Source organism: Cryptotermes secundus, unplaced genomic scaffold (assembly GCF_002891405.2).
Source record: "Cryptotermes secundus unplaced genomic scaffold, Csec_1.0 scaffold156, whole genome shotgun sequence".
Lineage (NCBI taxonomy): Eukaryota > Metazoa > Arthropoda > Insecta > Blattodea > Kalotermitidae > Cryptotermes > Cryptotermes secundus.
The window spans coordinates 420388-442392 of record NW_019727089.1 but is presented as its reverse complement, the minus strand read 5'-3'; the positions used below and the strand labels follow the sequence as shown (position 1 = coordinate 442392).

Below are 22005 nucleotides of genomic sequence, written 5' to 3'. Positions count from 1 at the left end.
CTGCTGAACTGAATGTCACGCTCACAAACCCTGTCAGCACCAAAACAGTACGAAGGGAACTCCTCAAGCAGCGTATTTCTGGACGAGCTGCAATTCCAAAGCCACTCATCAGTGATCAAAATGCCACTAAGAGGAGAGTGTGGTGCCGAAGTCATAAAACCTGGACTATGGAGCAACGGAAGATGGTCATTTGGCCGGATGAGTCCACCTTTACACTGTTTCCGACTTCTGGCCGAGTTTACGTCTGGAGAACGCCTCCCAAGCTTACGATCCAGATTGTCTGCTGCGGGGGTTCGATCATGGTATGGGCAGCCATATCGTGGTATTTTGTCGGACTCATCATTACCCTGCAAGGTCACGTCACTGCCAACGACTATATGACCATTTTAGGCGACCAGGTCCATCCCATGGTACAAACTTTGTTTCCCAAAGGTGATGCTATTTACCAAGACGACAATGCCCGTGCTCAGACAGAAAACACCGTCCAGGACTGGTTATCTGAGAACGAAGATGCCATGGCCCCCACAGTCGCCAGATATCAATATTATTGAGCCTTTGTGTTCTGTTTTGGAGGGCAATCTGCGTGCGCGCTATCCACCTCCATCATCGTTAACAGAACTTGCCAATGGTACAAGATTCCCTTGCAAATCATACAAGACCTCTATTTATCCATTCCAGCAGTTCTGCAAGCCAGAGGTTGTCCTACACCATATTATGCACGGTAATGTGTTTTTTGTTGGGTGTTTCCGTAGTTTTGTCCATCCCCTGTATTTATTTAGCAATGCTGTCAGTAGCTCAGATTACATATCGTCAAATTGTATAGTGATTCCTGAACAACGAATTTTAAAGGATGCACAAGGAAACGTTAAAAGGCAAGGTAAAGTTATCCCTGTACCAGGCCGTGAGGGCCCACAGGTTTGTGAGCCGTCGAGGCTCCCACATTTTCTAGTTAATCGGCTCACACATGACGGTGAGGTTTTCAGCCTCACGCGCCTGCCGCCCTTTAGCCCCAGGAAAATTCCTGGTACTCATTTCTGTTAGAGGCTGAGTCGACACCAGGGCCATTGTGTGGCTGGAATGATTAGGTAAATTGAAAAAAAAAAAATCCACCTCATCGGGACTCGAACCCGAAACCTTCCGGTTTGTGACATAATGCCTCAACTAACTAAGCTACTGCGTACAAGGTAACAGTCGTTGCCAGATTTGAGAGACCACTATCCCGCATTTTGCCTCGTAGGAGTGAGGAACATCGCGCCAGGATAACCAGGAAACCTGTAGCTCCCACGTACAAACCGAAAGCTTTTCACCCTGACTAAGGTTTCGCGGTGAGGTCTCTTCTGTTCGCACGGCAATGACAAGCAGAAATGAAGGACGAACCCTGTCAGGATGGAAGGGGCCTGCAAGAAGTTCAGGTGCAGTGGTGACGCTTTACGCTTCTATTTGGGGGATGTTCCGATTCGCATATAGGCCGAGACAAGGTCTATGCTGAGGTTTTTGGTAGTTTTCCTCAGTGCCTCCAAGCCAATTCCTGAATAATACTCATATTAGACCACGACCGCTTCCTTCCTAATCCTTTCCCATTCACTATTCACCTATCAGCCTACTATTGGACGCTGCGTAGTCTGAGATATAGACAGGGTCGTAAAATAAATCTGCAAATGAAAGAAGAAAGACTTAATGACTCAGAAGAAGGAAGAGAGAAACAGCGCGTTAGGAGACAGAAGAAGCCGCCAGTCTGCGTAAACGGAACAGCGATTCGTACCATTCACCTTCATCTGTGCCACAGATGCGATAAAACGTACGTCATATGTAATTCCCAACATTGGATCTGAACCCCTTGCACGTGGCACTCCCGATGCACAGTTCCGGTCGGTGCCGGCAGATTGTGGACTCGCACGAGAAGCGCTGGTCCAGTTCGGAGCAGAGAGCCATGGAACGAGCACTGGGGTTGCTGTTGTCGCTGCTGCTACTGCTGACTGCTGTCTCAGCGGGGTTTGCAGGTGAGGTCAGAAAAATGTCAGCAGAGCGAGAAGTGTGTCCGCAGAACAGTTATAGGCATTTCAATACAGTTTCTATCCTCACAATACATTTCTCTAAGTTTCATTTTAATATTATATTTGAGCATCCTGTTACACTCACACAATATATATGAGACAAACACCGTCTTAAGTGTAACGATTTAATTGTAGTTCTTTTTTATTTCCCTCCTCCACACTACATGTTTCGGCCCTAAATGGCCATCATCAGGTGTGTATTCCTACGTAGCTGTTACACTGCTTGTTAAAATTTAAAATCACCAGTCTTTCTAATTGTATAAAATCTTTGTTAACTTACACGCGTTAATTTGATTTCTAAATTTAGCACTTTTTTAAAACTTTAATTCAAGTAAANAACAATACCTGAACAGCGTTAAACAAGAAGTGGCCGCTGCAGCACTACAGACATAGGGCATGTACCCTGAGAAATTTTAATTTCAAAATTTGAAAAAGCAAAAGAACAAAAATCTTATAGACATTTTAACTTGAATTAAAGTTTTAAAAAAGTGCCAAATTTAGAAATCAAATTAACGCGTGTAGGTTAACAAAGATTTTATACAATTAGAAAGACTGGTGATTTTAAATTTTAACAAGCAGTGTAACAGCTACGTAGGAATACACGCCTGATGATGGCCATTTAGGGCCGAAACATGTAGTGTGGAGGAGGGAAAGAAAAAAGAACTACAATTAAATCGTTACACTTAAGACGGTGTTTGTCTCATATATATTTCATTTTAATATTTTTCTTCAATCTACAGTTACGTATTTTAAGGGACCTAATCTCGTAGGGTTTTGAACCCAAAATGTTCACAGGGCCTACACTTGCTTTCTCGTGTATGTTGTACTCCGTGCCACTCTCAACATTCTTTACGTAATCACCGTGAAATGTTAAGTAAAGGACGGAAATACTTGAATAGAATTCCAGTACACAGTATATGGCCGAGGTTCGGCCACTTTCACCTTGACAATAAATAACAAATTTAACAACTTACTGAAGGGATTTATTAAGTAAATAACAGATTTGAGCCACCCTAAACTGGTTCCCACTGCTTCAGTTCCCATGCGGCTGTTAAAAAAGAAAGACGGAAAGATTCCCGTGGTCAAACCCCACGCTATGAAGACAGGTCGGTACCCATTTTCAGCCTCAGTATTGAATAGAGATTAGTGACTCGTTTTACACTTCAGATCTCCGCTGTCATGACTGTTTTTTGGGTGGGGAGGGGTCCCCAGCCCCTGCAGACAAATACCATGATAGCATCTCAAATTAAGACGTGCTGTGCCTTCCATAGCCCTTCCAATTTATTATTCACTAATCGTGCTACCGTTCGATACAATATTATTAATAGTGTGATCTACTGACAGCCTCATAAATAAATGACTTCATGCTTCGACCGTCTTTACCATGTCCGTTAGCATTAGATAGGAGCCAGGTTAGGTCTAGTAACATTATGAAGAGTGGCCCTTTCGGGTATCGAGGCCCAGCTATCCAATCGGGACCCCCTTACTCTACATTGGCACAATATTCTTGGCTGACCGACTTCTTCCACATGTAAAAAAGAAATGTTCGCCGCTTGTCACACATACAGCGTGTCCTGAATGGCAGTGTTACACATAATTCGTGCACCATTTCACTGATTAGTTCTGGATAACGCTTTACGAGTCGTAAAATTATCGAACCGTTCCGGTCTTATCCGTGAAATTTCAGGGTGTATTTGTCGAATGTTTGGCATATTTGTTGTCACCGAGGTTACCTACGTGAGTCTCACTTGTAGGAAATTTAAGAGAGTTTTTTTTTTTTTTTTAAGAACACGGCCCCGGTCTGAGGTTTGTATTGCGCCAGTCTTGACTGGAAACCTGTGGCGTGTTGAACGGTCTGGAGAATAAGTCTGTTCCTACTCACACCACATCTGCGGGAGAAAAAGAGACTTCAGTTTTTAGAAACAAAACGTACCTAAATATACAGTTCATTATCCCTTTTCCCCTGGGTCCATATTTTCTTTCTCTGGCAAGACCCCATTCCTTCAGCGATTTGTTTCTTTTCTGCTTCTGCAGTGCGCATTATTGATGAAATCTATAATTTTATCATTACTTCATTTTTATCACGCTCGAGATAGGCTTACCGTCTGCCCTAATGAATCATACAAATTTCGTCTCTATGTCCCATGCTTCCAAATGTGTTGAGGCTGTAAGGACGAGGGCACACCAAGGAACCTGGCAACCGCAATTTCCGTGAATTGTTATCGGCCAGAGTTGAGCACATGTCACTGAATGGAGCATCGCAAATTGAGGAAATGGCAATAGAACTTGCTCAGTTGCGTTGCTCCATTCAGTGACATGTGTTCAGCTCAGACTGATAACAATTCTCGGAAATTGCGGTGGCCACGTTCATTGGCGTGCCCTTGCCCTAGGAAAGTAACGGAAGGTTTGAACAGTTCCCAAGTATCTAAATAATTTTTTTCTTTTTCTTTTTTTTTCTTTTGAAATAATTTTACAGTCTACTCAATATACATAGAGTAATTAGTAAAAGGGATGGGTGTGTGTAATATTGAAGCAGGTAACATCCTTCGATGATTCTCTGGTGCTTATCTAATGAGATCCTCTGGCCACATTCTATTTAGTCTTCTTTCTATTGCTGGTTGGTTGTTGCTTTGAGTGGTCCGGTTTTTGTGTGTCTCCGCGTATGCTCTGATGACTTCTGTTACATATGGTATGCTTAGATCACTGTGTAAGGTAGCGTTTGGTACGTACCAGGGAGCATTAACTAGTTTTCTTACCGTTTTGGATTGGAACGTTTGGAGAATTGTTGTGCTGGAAGGTTTGCTGTATCCCCATAACTCTATCCCGTAGGTCCAGACTGGTTTGATTATCGTTTTATATAGGATTATTTTGTTTTCAATAGATAACTGTGATTTTTTTTGTCGATTAGCCAATTCATATTTCTGGTTTTGAGCTTTGGTTGTCTTCTCTTAGCTTTTATATGCGTTCTCCACGTACGTTAGTGAACAAACAGAACATGTCAAAGATTGTCAGAATTACTGGGCTTTTGGACTTCGTCCAAACTAGAAAACAACATTTCGGAAACTGGATCTGTTTGCGTCCTCGGGTGAAGGGGGAGACACCTACTCTGTTGGGTCCCTTAAAAGAGGTAACCTCAATCACTGGAAAACCCCTGGCAGATTCACACAGCTATTTAACCACCTGAGACCAGACTAATCCGGCGGGAGATAACAAGAAATTATGCAATAATAATTGTGACAGAGCTCGCATATGCACATGTCACAGAGTTTCGAATACATTCGTTTTGTTCTATATTCCCAGGCCTTTGTCTGCAGCAGGGAAGTCTTATGATACTTTGTATAGTTTCACGGTACAATTTCTGTAACCATATTTATAATTAAAGGTAATTTAAAAGGGCGTGTTCTGTTCCGGGACGACAAAAATGTGTATATACAGGGTGTTTCATAAATACCTCACCGACTTAAAGGAGATTTCTAGCAATACTCTATAGTAAATAATAAATCAAGTGTCGTATGTTACAGGGAGCTTTTGATTTCCCGGAAAAACAATGGTTCCGCTTCCCACCGCACAATGGCGCCGCATCCTCGAGTTAAAAAAAAGTATTTTAAATCAGTCAGGTATTTATGAAACACTCTGTAGTATATACCCCATATATATATATATAGGCCTACATATTATTTCATATTCTTTAGTTTATTCCCACACACATTGTGCCGAAGGGTTTGTCCAGCCTCGTATATGGGAGGCGTTTGATTCGAGACTCAGGAGGGACACCAGCTGTCCTGACAGGTTTTCGTGCATTTCCTCAACCTCTCTAGGCCAGACCGCTTCGTTCCAGATCCTTTCCAGTTCATCAATCATGGTATCATTCGACGCTATATAATTTAAATATTGTACTCACAGACTCGTTAAAGAACCCACCAAAAGACGACGCTGTATCAACTACCACCTTCGAGTGGGAGAAGAGAGTTGGAGGAATTGATTGTGGGAGCTGTCGTGGCATGTTTCGAGATACTAAATTTACGAAACTTGGTAAAATTCACGTGAAATTACGCCTGGTAACCAGCTCCATGCAGCTTATATTCGTACCGGTTTCGTGTTCTTTCGAACGGAACCATAGAAAATTGTGACTAGAACGGAATATTAAAACGCACGTAGTTATTATCTTGTGAAGTGAAGCGCCATCACGTCATCTGGTTTTCCCGACGTCGGTCTCCTTGACTGTAACGAGAATATGAAAGGTCACCGCATATGCGCAGAAATGTTCAATCGCAGCGGAGAGACACGTTACGTTTGCTTCTGCGCCCCGGAAGACTGCAGTGATGTCTGGTAGAATCCCCTGACCTCATGTGCAGTATCTGTACGGCCACGTGCGTACGTAGGTATGTCGTGGAGATAGGAACCACAGTTTTGTGAGGCCGAGACAGTGAAGTAATACAAAAATAAGCAGTTTCAGCCACAGTTCATACAGCATATTTTTATATTGTACATGTGTCCATCCCCATAAATGTTGTATTTTAACTTTGTTTTATTTATATAATGTAATTAACTAATGAGATTTAGCTCATGCGTTCCCTTGCTATCCTTCTACCACTCATACGACGTAATAAATAAATAATGAACTGTCATTCAATAGATGCACCAGATTTCTTTAACTTTGGGAGAATGGAGATTCTTACGGCGAAGGCTTCGAAGAGAAGGTAAGGTAAAGCTATCCCTTTGACGGGCCGTGGAGGCCGATAGGGTTGTGAGATGATGAGGGCCCCACATTATCTAGACAGTCGGCTCATAGAAGGAAGATACCTGGTACTCATTTATGTTAGAGGTTGAGTCGGACCCAGGGCCATAGTGCAGCTGGAAGGAGTAGGTAAATTGAAAAAAAAAATCACCTCATCGGGACTCGAACCCGCGACCTTCCGGCTTGTAGTATAATGCCTCAACCAGCTACGCTACCGCATGCCCCCTATGAAGAGTAGACCTACAGAATTTAATTTTCGTTATTTTCTCAATACAATTTATTTAAATTAAAACAATTTACTGTTTAAATACGTAACTAAGCATTTTCTTCAGCAGAAGAAAAACAAGAAAAGTCAGTCATTTTTTTACGTGGCAGATACAAACGAATTTCTGCAAATATTTTCACACTGTCTAAACCTAGAAAATATTTTTTTAGATATTTTGTTATTAATCTTATGAATATACATTTTAAATAAAGTTGTACCTACTCATTTTTTGCTCTGTGCGCTCTGTCGATGACATTTGGTTCCAGGTTCGTGTAAAGTAAGGGTTACAAGCACAAGCACACTGCATGCATATGAAAGGAACTTATATAACTCGGAAACTTCAGTATGGGTCTCGATTCCTGAAGCCATATATCGTCAAAATATATTTACAGTAGTTTTGAAGATGAAGCATGTATAAGGACATAGGCACATCCTCATTATGTGTTCTTTTTTCGCACTTGTGGACACAATGCATAAACCAAAAAGTACTGCCTTCTGGGACGTGACTTCGTATTGTCTGTTATAATGAACGTATACAATGTTTACCGTCAAAGCAACAATATTTATTTATTTATATAGCACGGACTACGGGACATCTTCAGGTGTTGCAAGTTTCTCACATATCATTACCGAACTGCAACTCTAACGTTCCCATTTTTATAAATGGTTCGTACAAATTAGTTTCTATTCAGTTCATAAACTAAACGAATCTAGACTAGGAATTGGATAAAATTAACAATAAAATGCATTTCATTGGAATTCGGTAATGGTATGTGAGAAACTTGCAGCACCTGAATATGACCCGTTTGAGATCGAAACAAGTATCTCGTGCTGTATAAATAAACACATAAATAATAAAGTGTTATTGCGTTGACGGCAAAAAAATTGTACATGTTCATTGTATACTGTCATGTGTTGGGTGTGCTCCTTATTTAGGCTCGGCACGGACAACACAGAAAAAAGTTACGTGATAGGTACCGCTGTTGCGCAGCGTCGTGTTTACCGATTGCCTAGCAACAGTCGTAGCACGGGCTCCCCTGTTGCGTCACTGTGGGAAGTGTTGTTACGTCACCGCGGGAGGAGTGTGTTTACAGAGCGTTGCGTAATAATGGAAAGGGTGGGGGTATGTGACGTCACTCGCGAGACCGCAGAGTTCACGTGACCCCTACTTCCCGTTGCGCCATACACGTCACAATACGCAACAGGATGCAATCCTAAAAAATTGTTTTAAATTTACCAACGTTTCGGAGGAACGTATTGCCACCATTTCTAGGGGGGCGAAGAGTAATTCAAGCAAGCAATCAGCAAGAAGCATGCAATATACTGAGCTCTGCTCACATCCTGGAAGAAATTAGGAAAACACGTGACGACCAGTGGCAATACGGATACCATGAAGTGGAGAGATCATGCAACAAGCTAAACATGCAGCTCTTGTGTTAAAAATGTTTCGTCGCAAATCACGAATTGGCCACGTAACTGTATGGAATTGGTATCGGTTTATTGCCTCCTGTTAACTGAATTTAATATAACAGAAACTTTGAAACCTGATATAATCGTGTGAACCGTGCCCTGTTATTCTGTTTACTAGTAAAATAACGTTAACTGTTATCTGTATCAAGTAATGATCATAATTTAAATTCCAGGCGTTTCGACCGAAGTCGCTCGCTCTTCTGTTTCTCGCCCCTCTTCTTATCCTCTTTCGGTCACTGCCGCTGTGTTCTCGCAGTTAAGTAAATAAGTAGACATAAACATTACTCTGACAGAGAGTGGTTCATTTGTCAGGATGTAACATTTTAGTAAATACAGACTAGTAGGATATCTGCTCCCTTATCTGTGTGACCTCTTGCAACGGTCAGTTACGATATCTTTTAGATAAAAATGGCGCCACTATGCCGCTTTTATGACGCTGTAACATTTTATGGTTGGATGCTGTTTATGGAACATCATTCTGGAACCAGACAACTTAGCGCGTTAAGTGCAAAGCAGAAGCTCCTCTGTTTTCTTACAGGAATTTTTAATGGAAGAACAAGAGTGGAAAATCCGTTTAGAATACACATAAGGCATCTAAGATTCTCACCGTGATGGCTGTGAAACTGCCCGTTTGCCAGCGCTTCGGAAGAACCTAGGGTAGAAAAGTGGAAGCAGTAGGTTGTTCCAAAACGTAGGTAAAGATCTATCGAACTATATGACATGATGTTCTAGACAAATAATTTTCAGGTTAAGTTCTTCACACGCATATCTTCGGAAAGAAAATTTATTTGCTATTTTGCTACATCAATTTTTTAATCGTCTGCGTCTCCGTGACATTTCCGGTTTTTGTGAGTACAGATATCCTCCGCACGAGAGAAACGAGACATGGACTCGAGCTATTTAATTGCCAGCCCGTGTCTGTTGCAACAGAACGAATGCTTTCAGGAAACGATCAAAACGAAACACTTACAATGTTTTATAAATTCCTGGCAGTTTTTCCTCTACTACGTGGTTAAAAACTTGGATTTAACTGTACAGCAGATAAAAAGGATTTAAGCGCATTTCCTAAGTGCGGATCAGGGCAAAATCTACTAGATAAGAATCGTTAGTTAGTTATTTAGAGAGGGTGGGTTTCCCCATGCACCGCGACCAGTTTGATCTATTGTGCTTCCCTCTATGATATTCTACCAGTCTCTATACCCTACCGATAAATGGCGCGTACCATCAGTCCCGCCGAGCAAGCGAGTTCGGCCACTTGCTTAGCGGTGTCTATAATGCTTCCCCCATCTATCAGGGGCCTTAGAGACTATTGTTGGGCGGGAAACATCGTGGAATTTGGCTCAGTGATCCCCTTTGGGGATATGAGGTTCTTTTACGTGCCGTAAAGTTACGACACGAGACACACAGCTTAAAGTCCCTCCCGGAGGACTTGTTCCCTAAATTTTTCCGCCCTTAAAAATTCGACGACCTCCGCCGGGTATTTGAACCCGCGTACTACGAGTCATGAGGTGGGAACGTTACCTCTAGACTACGGAGGCCGCTAGATAAGAAACGTAATAAAGATATAAGACAAGAATTTCAGGTGACTTATCATTGTTATCTATGATTAAGAAATACTAGGAAATTGGAAGGAACATCTCAGAAGAATGGAAGAGGACCGGATACCAAAATGCGCACTGAATTGTAGATCTCTTGAGAGGAAAAGTTGAGGATGCCCGCAAATGAGATGGAGCCAACAGCTTTCCTAGGACAAAGGACTAAACCGTGAATAACATGATGTCCTCTGCACTTTTCTCTCAAATCTCAGTCGATGTTTTTTTCCTCAGGGTGACAAGCAGAGTTTCATATCCAGGCACTCTGTGGGTTCGCACCGCGTTCGTTTCTACGCAACTGTGCGATAAACACCCCTGCAGCAGTGAATCAACATGCAACACTAGAGGAAGCGGTGTTTTCTTGGGGGCAGCCTCGAAGCATAAGGAGGATCTCACGAAGCTAGAATTATAACAGTTGAGTTCCGGAGTTGAGAGTTGCAGCAGAGAAATGAGAGTCGGCAGTAGAAGGTGATTGACAATAATGGCAAGAAAGGAATTAGGCTGTGCAAAGAAGACTTCATGTGTGATTTGAAGTTACAGTGAATCTGTTATGAATCCGTTGCCAGGAAACGACTAGTGGAGAATGTAATAGACAGAGGACATTAGTATTTGTAGCAGTGAACTGTAAAAGGCGTAGATCAGCTATATCTGTAATTACGTGTACTTTCAAGTGGTGTCTATAAGGTTTCAATAAATCCAGTCATCCAATCCAAAACCTGTCTTATATTCACGCACCCCTACACTTGACAGTATTTTAATCTTTACGCTTTGAGTAAGTAGATGGGAACGTATTGCACTTCGACATACGTGTATCTTACAATAACTTAAGACAAGACTGTGAATTCGCAAGTATGGATCACTCCACGCAAAACATCTCCGAGCCTGAACTACGTCACAGAGAGGAAGACAATGTAACTGGAAAAGGGGGAGGGAATTACAAGAAAGGACTGGATTCTTTCCTTTACCGGTCTTCCCCTGCCTTCCTTTTCCTTGGCGGGCTGGCCCACCTCGTTTATATTTGCAGTGGTCAATGAAATTCGGAGATATTTTGCTACATCTGAAATCCTTTCCGGGTTCTTATTTGAGAATGCCTTGGCCATTTCGGTTATAATAAAGGTTACAAAAGAGATTTGGGGCCCTTTTCGTTTAAAACTAACAGATTTCCTCCATATTGCGATTGGCTGTTTCTTGTGGACATTGATTCCAATTATTATGCAACATAATGGAAAGGCCTTTCATACTTCAAGAACAGCTTCAACTTCACCAAATTGTGAGGAATGAGACGCTCATGACAGAACCTTAACTGTATCAACATTACCTGTTATATGTGCGAAATATCACTACAAAATATAGGTTAGGTTAGTAGAATTTTATTTTTTGTGTTGACAGACGCGAAAAGGCAGTGCATTTCAATGGATTTTAAACCAATTAGTGAGTAATTGAAAGTGCATTCTTCTCGTAGAAATGAAAAGTGGCCTTCAAAGATAAGATTTTTACAATTGTCCGAGTCTTTCTTCATGACCGCTGCGCTAATCAGAGCAAATGAATAGGTTGTGTTGATCATGTGCATTTACGAGTAAGGATGCATGTATTAAACTGAGTGATCACCACATGTGACCATGGAGTCGGACTTTCTTCACTTCTGATCGGAGAGTTTAAATATTATAAACACGCGAACTTTGGATACCAGGTAGAATTACGTACATTCTTACGAACGATGCTGTTAATTTGAAACCTGACATCACTAAGCTTGCAGATCTTAACCCAAAGTGTTCATCTACCACGCCTACCGTAGTTGGGTTCCTCTGTTTGTTTCTTTTCATGTTACATGCAGATAACAGGTTGGCATAGCGGAGCAGCCCCTGACGTGTTTTAGAGTCTTGTTCGGGGCTCCCGTTATTTTAAATTTGGTGTTCCGAGGGTTTTATAAGTCCTTTCACAGGATACAACCGTACTTCTTCCTTTATTATTCGCCATGCATAAGCCTTCTTTCAACTCATTCGATCCCAAGTAACTTCAGCAGATGCTAGATGTTGTTATGTAAGCCAGAAACTAACGAACAAGCAGCCAACCAAACAGAAAACAGCTGAATGGAAAACGATCAGAATTTTGAGATACAAATAAAGAGAAGTTCAAGGATTTCCCAATGCGTTTATTGTGATTTGTGATGTTTCATTATCTTGGACGTTTCGTCGCAAATACAAACTCGCTTTGCACAGATAGTCGCCTTAAGAAAGCATACTCCTCATGCTCATTAATTATTTTGCGTTATATCTCATTAAATAGATATACTCGTATATACCATATTAAAAAAAAATCAAATACAAGTCTTTGATCTTCGTGACCTGTATAGTTCATGCCGCACACCAGTTCTTTGTGAACGAGTTCTTTTGGAGAAAAATTGTTTCATATAAAGTAGCGTTTTTTTGTTGTGTCAGCATGCTCCATAACTAATTTCACCTGAGTTATTTTAATGTAGACACCCCAAGAACTATCACATATTAAGTGGATGAAAAAATACGACCTGCCCGTTTTGGGCCCAGTGCAAGCACTCTACAAAATAACAGGTTTCTATAGCAGAACTCATAAAGCTTACTTTCGTATTGCACAGATTTCTACTAATTATTATTATTATTACATCTATATCTATGAAGAACGTATTACGGGTCATTCCATGTGAAATCATCCAGAAAGGTCGCTCACCATTTTTAAAAAAATTCAAAATTTGTACACTTATTTCTACATGTTTTCACACCTCAAAAAATGTTTATAAAATTGTGATCCGCTCGGTTCTCCCGGTACAGCCGTTTTTATAATGCGAAAAAACGCGTTTTCGGCTCAAATGGAGGTTTGTGTTATCTTCTGTATCTCGATAACTATTGAAGCTAGAGACTCCAATGAAAAACCAATTTGTTCCTCATGATATGGACAACAAATCATATCCTTACAAGGTTTCATTCAACTCACTTCCTCTAGGTCTAATTAAGCTCGAAACTTACCTATCGATTTGGGGTGAAACGCTATTTTTGACCTTCAAAAACCAATTGGAGGGGGAAAGGATCAGATCTGTGGTTTCTACCCTTTGTTATTTCCTACATGGGGAATATAATCACGTAGGTTGAACCCCGTACCTAGTTTCCAGAATTTTCCAGGAGTTTTCAAACTTTGCTCTGGGCCCTAAATCGGCCATTTTTAACATCTCATATCTCCGGTGGAGAAGCTTCCAAAAATTTGAAATTCATAGCAAATAATGCTCTATTCTAGAGTAACTTGGAGTTAAAATTACAACTTTGATATTCAAATAATAGCGAAGTTGTGGGCACTTTAAATTTGACAGATTTTGCAGAAAATTGTTCGTTTCTCGTTCAAGACGAGATTCAAAGTTTCCATTGGGTAAATCAACAGGCTACAATTCACCGTTTTGTGTATTACTACAAGGCGGACAGTATAACAAAATGCCGAAGCTTGTGTATAACCAGTGATCATGTAAAGCACGATAGAGCCACAGTTTTTGTTCCAAAAATATCTTGTCGCCGATATAAAAGAAAATGTGCCTTCAGTCAGGAAAGTTATATTCCAGTGATGGCGCTGGAAGCCAATATAAAAACAAAAAGAATCTTTTCAATTTATGTTATCACTATGAAGACTTCGGACTTGAAGCAGAATGGAACTTCTTTGCCACCTCGCACTGGACGAATGCCTGTGACGGCATTGGCAGCACCACGAAGAGGCAAGCAGCGAAAGCCAGTCTTCAAAGAACTCATTTTAATCAAATCGTGTGCCCGCTAGAACTGTAAATATTCTGCACAGAAAATATCCCATGGATAGTTTACTTTTTTGTGCCAAAAGAGGAAGTTGCAAGAAATGAAATCATTCTAAAAAGCAGGTTCCAAAAGTGCAAAACTATGCCCCACACAAGAGAAAAACACCGGGTCGTCCCTCTGGAGGAAAACATGGTCAGGTGTTATAAAACATCCAAGTCCGATGATTTCGAAGGCATCGTGATAGTGGACACTTGTTGAACTACGTGTACTTTCAAACAAACTGGACAATTTTCATCGGAGTACACAAAGAACTAATACCATTGGATGCAGGTGAGCCAGTTGTTGAGGTATTGATTTCTTTTGGTAAAATTCAAAGTGCCCACAACTTCGCTACTAGTTGAATATCAAAGTTGTAATTTTAACCCCCAGTTACTCTAGAATAGAGCATTATTTGCTATGAATTTCAAAATTTTCGGAGCTTCTCCACCGGAGATGTGAGATGTTAGAAATGGCCGATTTTGGGCCCAGAGCAAAGTTTGGAAGTTCCTGGAAAAGTTTGGAAAATAGGTACGTGGTTCAAAAGTATGTGATTATATTCCTCATATAGGTAACAAAGGGTAGAAACCACATATCTGATACTTTCCCCCTTCCACTGGCTTCTGAAGGTCAAAATTAGCATTTTCCCCAAAATCGCTAGTTAAGTTTCAAGCTTAATTACACCTAGAGGAAGTGAGTTAAGTGAAACCTTGTAATGATGTGATTGGTTTCTTATTGGAGTCTCTAGCTTTAATAGTTATCGAGATATGGGAGATAACGCAAACCTCCATTTCAGGCGAAAACGCGTTTTTTTCGCATTATAGAAACTTCGCTATTAGTTGAATATCAAAGTTGTAATTTTAATTCCACGTTACTCTGGAAGAGAGCATTATTTGCTATGAGTTTAAAATTTTTCGGAGCTTCCCCACCGGAGATATGAGACGTTAAATATGGCCGATTTGGGGTCCAGAGCAAAGTTTGGAAGCTCCTGGAAAATTTTGAAAAATAGGTACGGTATTCAAAACTATGTGATTATATTCTTCATGTAGGAGAAAACAAAGGGTAGAAACCACAGATCTGATACCTTCCCCCTCCCATTGGTTTCTGAAGGTGAAAAATATTGTTTTTTCCAAAATCGATAGGTAAGTTTCAAGCTTAATTACACCTAGAGAAAGTGAGTTGAGTAAAATCTTGTAACGATATGATTTGTTGTCCATATGATGAGGAACAAATTGGTTTTTCATTGGAGTCTCTAGCTTCAATAGTTATCGAGACACAGAAGATAACGCAACCTCCATTTGAGCCCAAAATGTGTTTTTTTTCGCATTATAGAAACGGCTGTACCGGGAGAACCGAGCGGATCACAATTTTTTTAACATTTTTTTGAGGTGTGAAAATATGTAGAAATAAGTGTACACCTTTTGAATTTTTTTAAAAATGGTGAGCGACCTCTCTGGATGATTTCACATGGAATGACCTTTACATAAATGTACAGATTGTGTTTACATACTCGTACAATTTGTCGGATTTGACTTGAAAAATTCGCGCCAACGCCATATTTAATTTTTTTTACTTACAACCAATAATTCACTTGTAATATGTAGTTATGTTTATGATCTATATCTCCATATCACTTCCTTAGCTCAAATTGATCATTGGTCAGCACTCTGAAACCGCAAGCTACAGACAAATTTCGCAGGGCCGCGGTATTGATATTTTATATTTTACGAAATTTACAGCAATAATTTTTCCAAGATCTGTTGCTGTATATCATATCAGGGCTATAAACCACGTGACTATAGTGTTGCCATCGCTGCACAAGCTTTTCTGTCCGCAGTGTTGTTAATTGAAAGTATGGGTGACCTCCAGGAGCATAAAGTTCATACCAGGTTTCGTGAAAATCTGTCAACTGGTTCAATATGAAAACTGGTTGCACACACACATATACATAGACAGCATATTTGATTTCATAAGTCTACTTTTTCTTTCCGGAATGAAAGTAGGCTGAAAAGTACGTCGTAAGGTTATGTACTCTCCCAACTCACCACTCACTCAAGAACCCATTAAATTTTTACTGTGCTAAGACCGCCTCTGTGGTCTAGTGGTCAGAGTTACTGGCTGCAGACCCAGAGGTCACGTATTCGATTCCCGACCTACCAGATTTTCTGAGAAGTAATGAGTCTTGAATGCAGTCCACTCAGCCTTGTGAGGGTAACTGAGGAGCTACTTGAATGGAAAATTAGCGGCTCTGGTCTAGAAAACCGAAATTAACGGCGATGGGGATAGGCTGCGCTGAGCACTATCCACTAAATTTGGCACTACGCCGACAAGCGGCGGTCGCTTGGTCGATGTAGTTCGCTTGCGGACTAAAGCCACGGAATTTGTTTCGAAGTATCTCACAACGAAGAAGTATGGGAGAAAGAAGATAAAACTGTTTACATTGTTAACCTCGACATTAGAATGGCAAAAATTTGAAAACGACGCGCTGGGTACAAGGAGGAGGAACTTAACAGTTACGTCGCATAATGAGAATCGTCGCAAATTTAACCGCTCCTTGCACTGTTTAGGTGGCTGAAAACGAAACTGTATAAAGCACGATGGAATAATATAAGAATTTGATTGGGGAACTCATGGAATAAGGTCACTTTGTCAGGCTGAGACGTTTATGAAACAATCTACCTTTATGTACTCGTAATAGGACTATGTTGCCGAAATATGGACTAGATCGAATTCGGTGGGCTTTGTAATGACACACCCTTGAGGTTTAATGCCTGTTTTAAAACGTCCAGTCTCCGGAATTCTGTCGTCATACTTTAAAAGTTTTATAAAAAAATAAACACGTCAAAACTCGAATATTTACAACATAATAAGGTACAAAGTGTCCAATCAAAGGCTAGATTATTATCCTCATATAGGCCATGCCTGCTTCCTTCCTCACATCGCCCCAAACTGTGGCATCAACATACCACCAATTTGCTTCAATCTTACGGCAGGAATATCTGTAGACATTCTTTACACACAAGTGTTTGGAACATCGGGTACATTACTGTAGGTATGTCGTCTGTTTGTCTGTCTATCCGTCCGCCCGTCGCATTGGCCGGGTCTTGTGATATGTGCAGCTAAGTCTTTGGTCTATATTTAATGTTAAAAGATTGTCACACTGTGAAAGAGGCGATTGCCGTATCTTTCCTGAAGAAAGCAGTCTTCTGGGATTTGGCACCGTGTATGTGGTGTTAACCGACGTTTCGGAGGAACGTATAACGTCGGTTAACACCACATACACGGTGCCAAATCCCAGAAGACTGCTTTCTTCATAGTCACCGCCGTGAAAGCCTCAAATTTTACGTATCTTTCCTGTTTTCTGTGATCAATACATTTCATTGGACGACAATAGCTTTAGTACATAATCTTTTCATCAGCATCTATAATGTGGCACGTGAACTCATTGCTAGGCAATGACCGCGAAATAAGCAGCTATACAACAACCGTTGCTAGGTAATGACCCTGTTAACAACGTCCGTGGCTAGAGAATGGAAGCAACAGTTTCGTAACCCCCAAAAATGGAGTAACTGGTAAGCGGTGTTGTCTACGCGATCCGTGCGATACCTACGTGCCGCAGCAATACTGTTGGGAGAGATGTTTTCTATGTTGTCCGTGCTGAGGCAATATAACGAGGAGCAGCTAAGGTTCCGAGAGAGGCTTGAGACGGCAGTTGGTGTGAGATGGCCTCCAGCCTGGGAATTAGTCAGTTGGAGCAATGAGTTTAGTTGTGAGACGGTCACCAGCCAGTAAGGACGTGAACACGAAAGCTGAGGAAGCTGCGCTGTTGGAACAACCGGTGAAGATACGGCAGACAGAAGAATTAGTGCGTGCAGTAATGAGTCGTAGAATGTATGAACTAGCGGCAGCGCTTTAGTCAATTGTAGTTACGATTTGTAAATGATCGGTAAATCTAATTACCAATCTAAACCCCTTCTATATCCACTCATACGCGTGACAATATTATAATTTCCCTAGTTATCTTCATAAAACCTGATGATCTAGAGGTAGGATTTAGGGTTCAAGACCAGTAGGATCCATCGTGGGATTTCCGCGTGACCTCCCTCTTCCCTCACTTCTAACAAAGTTACGGCTAGATTTCGCCGTCGTCCGGATCGCCTTCGCTATCATCCTGTCCCTGGGGGCGATATTGAAATGTTGCTCATTACATACATCTAAAGTTGTTGCTAGAGATTTTCATTTTGCTAAATCGGCAAAAGCCAGGATGATGAGATACCATTCCTAGAGTCAAAGCACAATACAGAACACACAGCAGTTATGTTCTTGACCTAAAAGAATATGCAATTAAGTATGGCACCTTAAGTCAAAACACAAAGCATCATTATTTCATTCACGCAACATCCTTAGAAATCTGGAACTATATGTAGCAGTCTGCTTCTGTATGTACGTGACAACGAATTTCCTTGCCCTTCTTAAACAACAAGAAAATAGAAGTCGTCTGTCGTATACTTTGTCTTGAGCCAAAGTCCAGTTCATTCAGTTCCACATGTTTACAGGGCTTGCCAACTCTAATAACTGGTCTTATCTAATGTACTTACAAAGTCTGAGATTGGTTTTATTTTTCTGCTGTGCTGCAGAATGTCTACGTTGGAAGTGTTACTTCATTTGCGTGGTTTTCAGAATTTCAGTTGCAGGCCCCTATACTCGTACATCTGGAAATTCTAAAATGCATTTACTGACTATCCTTTTGTAAATTATTTAGCAGTTTGAACTCCGAATTTGTGTCAGTCCCTTTTACAGGCTCACACAGCGCACACACACATAAAATTAATTTTGTCCTTGTTATGCTGAATATATATATATATTCACGACCCAATGCATTTGCCAATCCATCCACTTCTGACACGAGTTGTTATATATTAGAGTGACTACCGACAGGGTTTGGATTGGTAATTGGAGTTACTGACCACTTACAACTACAAGTAACTATAGCGCTATCACTAATTTGAACACACTACAGTTCACATACAGCACATACTAAGGCTGAAAACCCACTGACGCGATTAGTCGCGAGCGGCTAGCCGGTCTTTGTCGCGCGCGTCCGTTAGTGCCCTTGTCCACGACAAGAATTCCTGCCGGAACGGTAATTCCGCCGGCCTTGTCCACGGAGACGGCAGGCGCGCGGAAAATATTTCACTCGAGTCGAGGTGAGCCTGTGCACGGGTGCAGTAGAATGGATAATACGGATGTATGCACCCCCATTGCACTATGTCATTTTTACAAAAAGAAACAGAGACGACGCAGAAGGTATTGGGTGCATCCTGTGTTGCAAGACCGATTTAAATTTGGTGCATTTAGTACGCTGCTTGGAAAACTACGACAGGACGACGCAAAGCATGTTAATTTTTTAGAATGTAAAAAGAAACATTTGACAAGTTACTGACAATTTTATCTCCCAGTGTTTCAAAATCTTCTTTAACGTGTGAGCATACATCCGTCCAAGCTTGCAAAGTTAGCCGCCTGTCTTTGTACTCTTCACTTGACTTATCCCACAGTACTGGTCTTTCCTCCACAAGCGTAATTAATAGTTCACAGTCAATATTGAATTCTGCGCTCACTGTAACGAAAAGAATACTACAGACACAAAACACATGAAACTTGCACGCTCAAGACCAACTGATGACTGACGGCGAGCTCGCCGGCTCATGGACACGTAGACATGTTAATGCATGCCCCACTGAGAACACGGCGCACCGTCCGGCTGCCCTCTCTGCAGTGGGAATCAGGTACTGCATCCTGCAGCCGGACCATTAGATTTGCCGTGACGGCTCGTGGACACGTAAACATGTTAATGCATGTCCCACTGTGAACACGGCGCGCTGTTCGGCTGCCGTCTCTTCAGTGGGAATCAGGTACTGCATACGGCAGATTTGCCGTGACGGCTCGTGGACAAACTCTCATATGAAACAATGCATCACTACCAACCCGGTAAATCTACCGGAACGGCAGACGGCGAAAATTCTTGTCGTGGACAAGGGCACTTAGTTGTACATATTAGGCGTGAGACAGCTCTGCCGCCTGTGTGCCGCGTTCCAAAACTTAACCGCGCGCGGCTCATAAAAGCAATACAAATAACGGCCGCGAGCGACAACACTCGACAAACCGCGCGCGGCTTGTCGCGTCAGTGGCTTTTCTCAGTCTGCAGTGTCTTCATGAGTCATTGCCTGGTAACAGCTTACAACGGTGGATGTTACCCTAAGGCTGAAAACCCACTGACGCGACAAGCCGCGCGCGGTTAAGTTTTGGAACGCGGCACACAGGCGGCAGAGCTGTCGCACGCCTAATATGTACAACTAACGGACGCGCGCGACAAAGACCGGCTAGCCGCTCGCGACTAGTCGCGTCAGTGGGTTTTCAGCCTTACTCTGGGTTCCTGAACTTTCCCCGCTACTTGGCTACCAGCTTCTAACAGTAACGACTCACAATTATTGAACTGCAATTTTCTGATTGACTAACTCACAAAGAAACTGTTCACTTCTCTGCACTGCACTGACTGACACTATTTGTCCTGGTTATAACATCTTGGCATGTACTGTACAGAAAACACCATTCGTCTATTGGTTCATCGGTGCATGTTGGGAATCTTTTGCCTATCAGTGGGCGTTGTTTACAGTGTCAGTACTTAGCGACAGGTCTACACGTTACAATATATGTGGTGCAATCCAAAAGTTCCCGAAATATATTAATAAAAACTATTGCGTCTTACCTGGATCTTATCCTGCACCATCACCTTCAAAGTAGTCCCCTTGGGAGCGCATACACCGATCCCAGCGTTTCTGCCACTTTTCAAATGCATCCTGGAAGTCTTTCTTTGTTAGGGTGTTTAGTACCGTCTGCGTTTCCGCTTGAATTTCCTCAACTGTATCAAATCTTCGCCCCTTCAACTTGATTTTCATCTTGGGGAAGAGAAAGAAGTCGCATGGAGCTAAGTCTGGCGAGTACGGTGGGTGGGGAACAACTACCATCTTGTTTTTAGCCAAAAATTCCTGCACAATGTAAGCCGTATGCGGTCGTGCGTTGTCATGGTGGAGTACCCAGTCATTCGTGTGCCACTTCTATGGACGTTTTCTCCTTATGTTCTCCCTCAGATGCCTTAGAACATCGCGATAGAACTCTTTATTGACTGTCTGACCAGGAGGGACGAACTCCTTATATACAATCACGTCAATATAAAAAAACAGATCAACATGGACTTAATGTTGCTCTTGACTTGTCGAGCTTTTTTTGGACGAGGTGAAGAAGGGCTCTTCCATTGCGACGATTGCTGCTTACTTTCAGGGTCGTAGCCATAAACCGAACTTTCGTCACCAGTGACAACCTTCAAAAGAAGTTTGGATCCTCTTGAAGCTGTTGTTAAAGTTCCTTGCAGACTTCCAGGCGATGTTGCTTCTGTTCATTTTGCAGCAGTCGTGGTACAAACTTCGCCACAATCCTCCTCATGTTCAGTTCCTCTGACAAAATTCGTTGACATGTACCATAACTTAGTCCCAAGGTGTTACAGAGTCTTGGATGGTCAGTCTACGATCTTGCAGAATCACATCCCTAACTATCGCGACATTTTCTGGTGTGGTGCCAGTTGACCGCCGTCCCGAACGATCATCATCATCACTCGATGTTTGGCCATTTTTGAAGCGCTTATACCAATCGTAAGTTTGTGTCTGGCCTAAACTGTTGTCACCAAAAGCTTGCTTCAACATTTGGTGCATTTCTGCAGGGGTTTTGCCAAGTTTAAAACACAACTTTATTCAGACATGCTGCTCCCTCAGGTCAGCCATCGCAAAACCGCAAACTCACGGAAACGCAACAATGGAAATACGTTCACCAACAATAAACCCAACCACTTTTTAAAAAAAAGGAGAGAGAAAATGCATCTCTAATTACAGACCAATATCCATATTGACTTCATTCTCAAAAGTCTTTGAAAAAGTTATGTATAATAGACTACTTGAACACTTAAATTCTAACAACATATTAGTCAAAGAGCAATTTGGATTTAGGAAAGACCTGACAACAGAAAAAGCAACCT

General features: G+C 41.7%; 1 protein-coding gene across 2 annotated transcripts in view; it reads left to right on the top strand.

Moving 5' to 3' along the window:
* Positions 1-1840: 1840 nt before the first annotated feature.
* LOC111864300 (leukocyte elastase inhibitor) overlaps positions 1841-22005 on the top strand; it is a 34642-nt gene continuing 14477 nt past the window's right edge. Inside the window, exon 1 of one of the 2 annotated variants that reach the window (XM_023851443.1) lies at positions 1841-2000. In XM_023851443.1, coding sequence (XP_023707211.1) covers positions 1856-2000 — 145 coding nt within the window. In that variant the 5' untranslated portion in view covers positions 1841-1855. Of the gene's footprint in view, positions 2001-5575; positions 5672-22005 lie in introns of those variants that run through there. The other variant, XM_033751370.1, reaches the window with a different exon arrangement.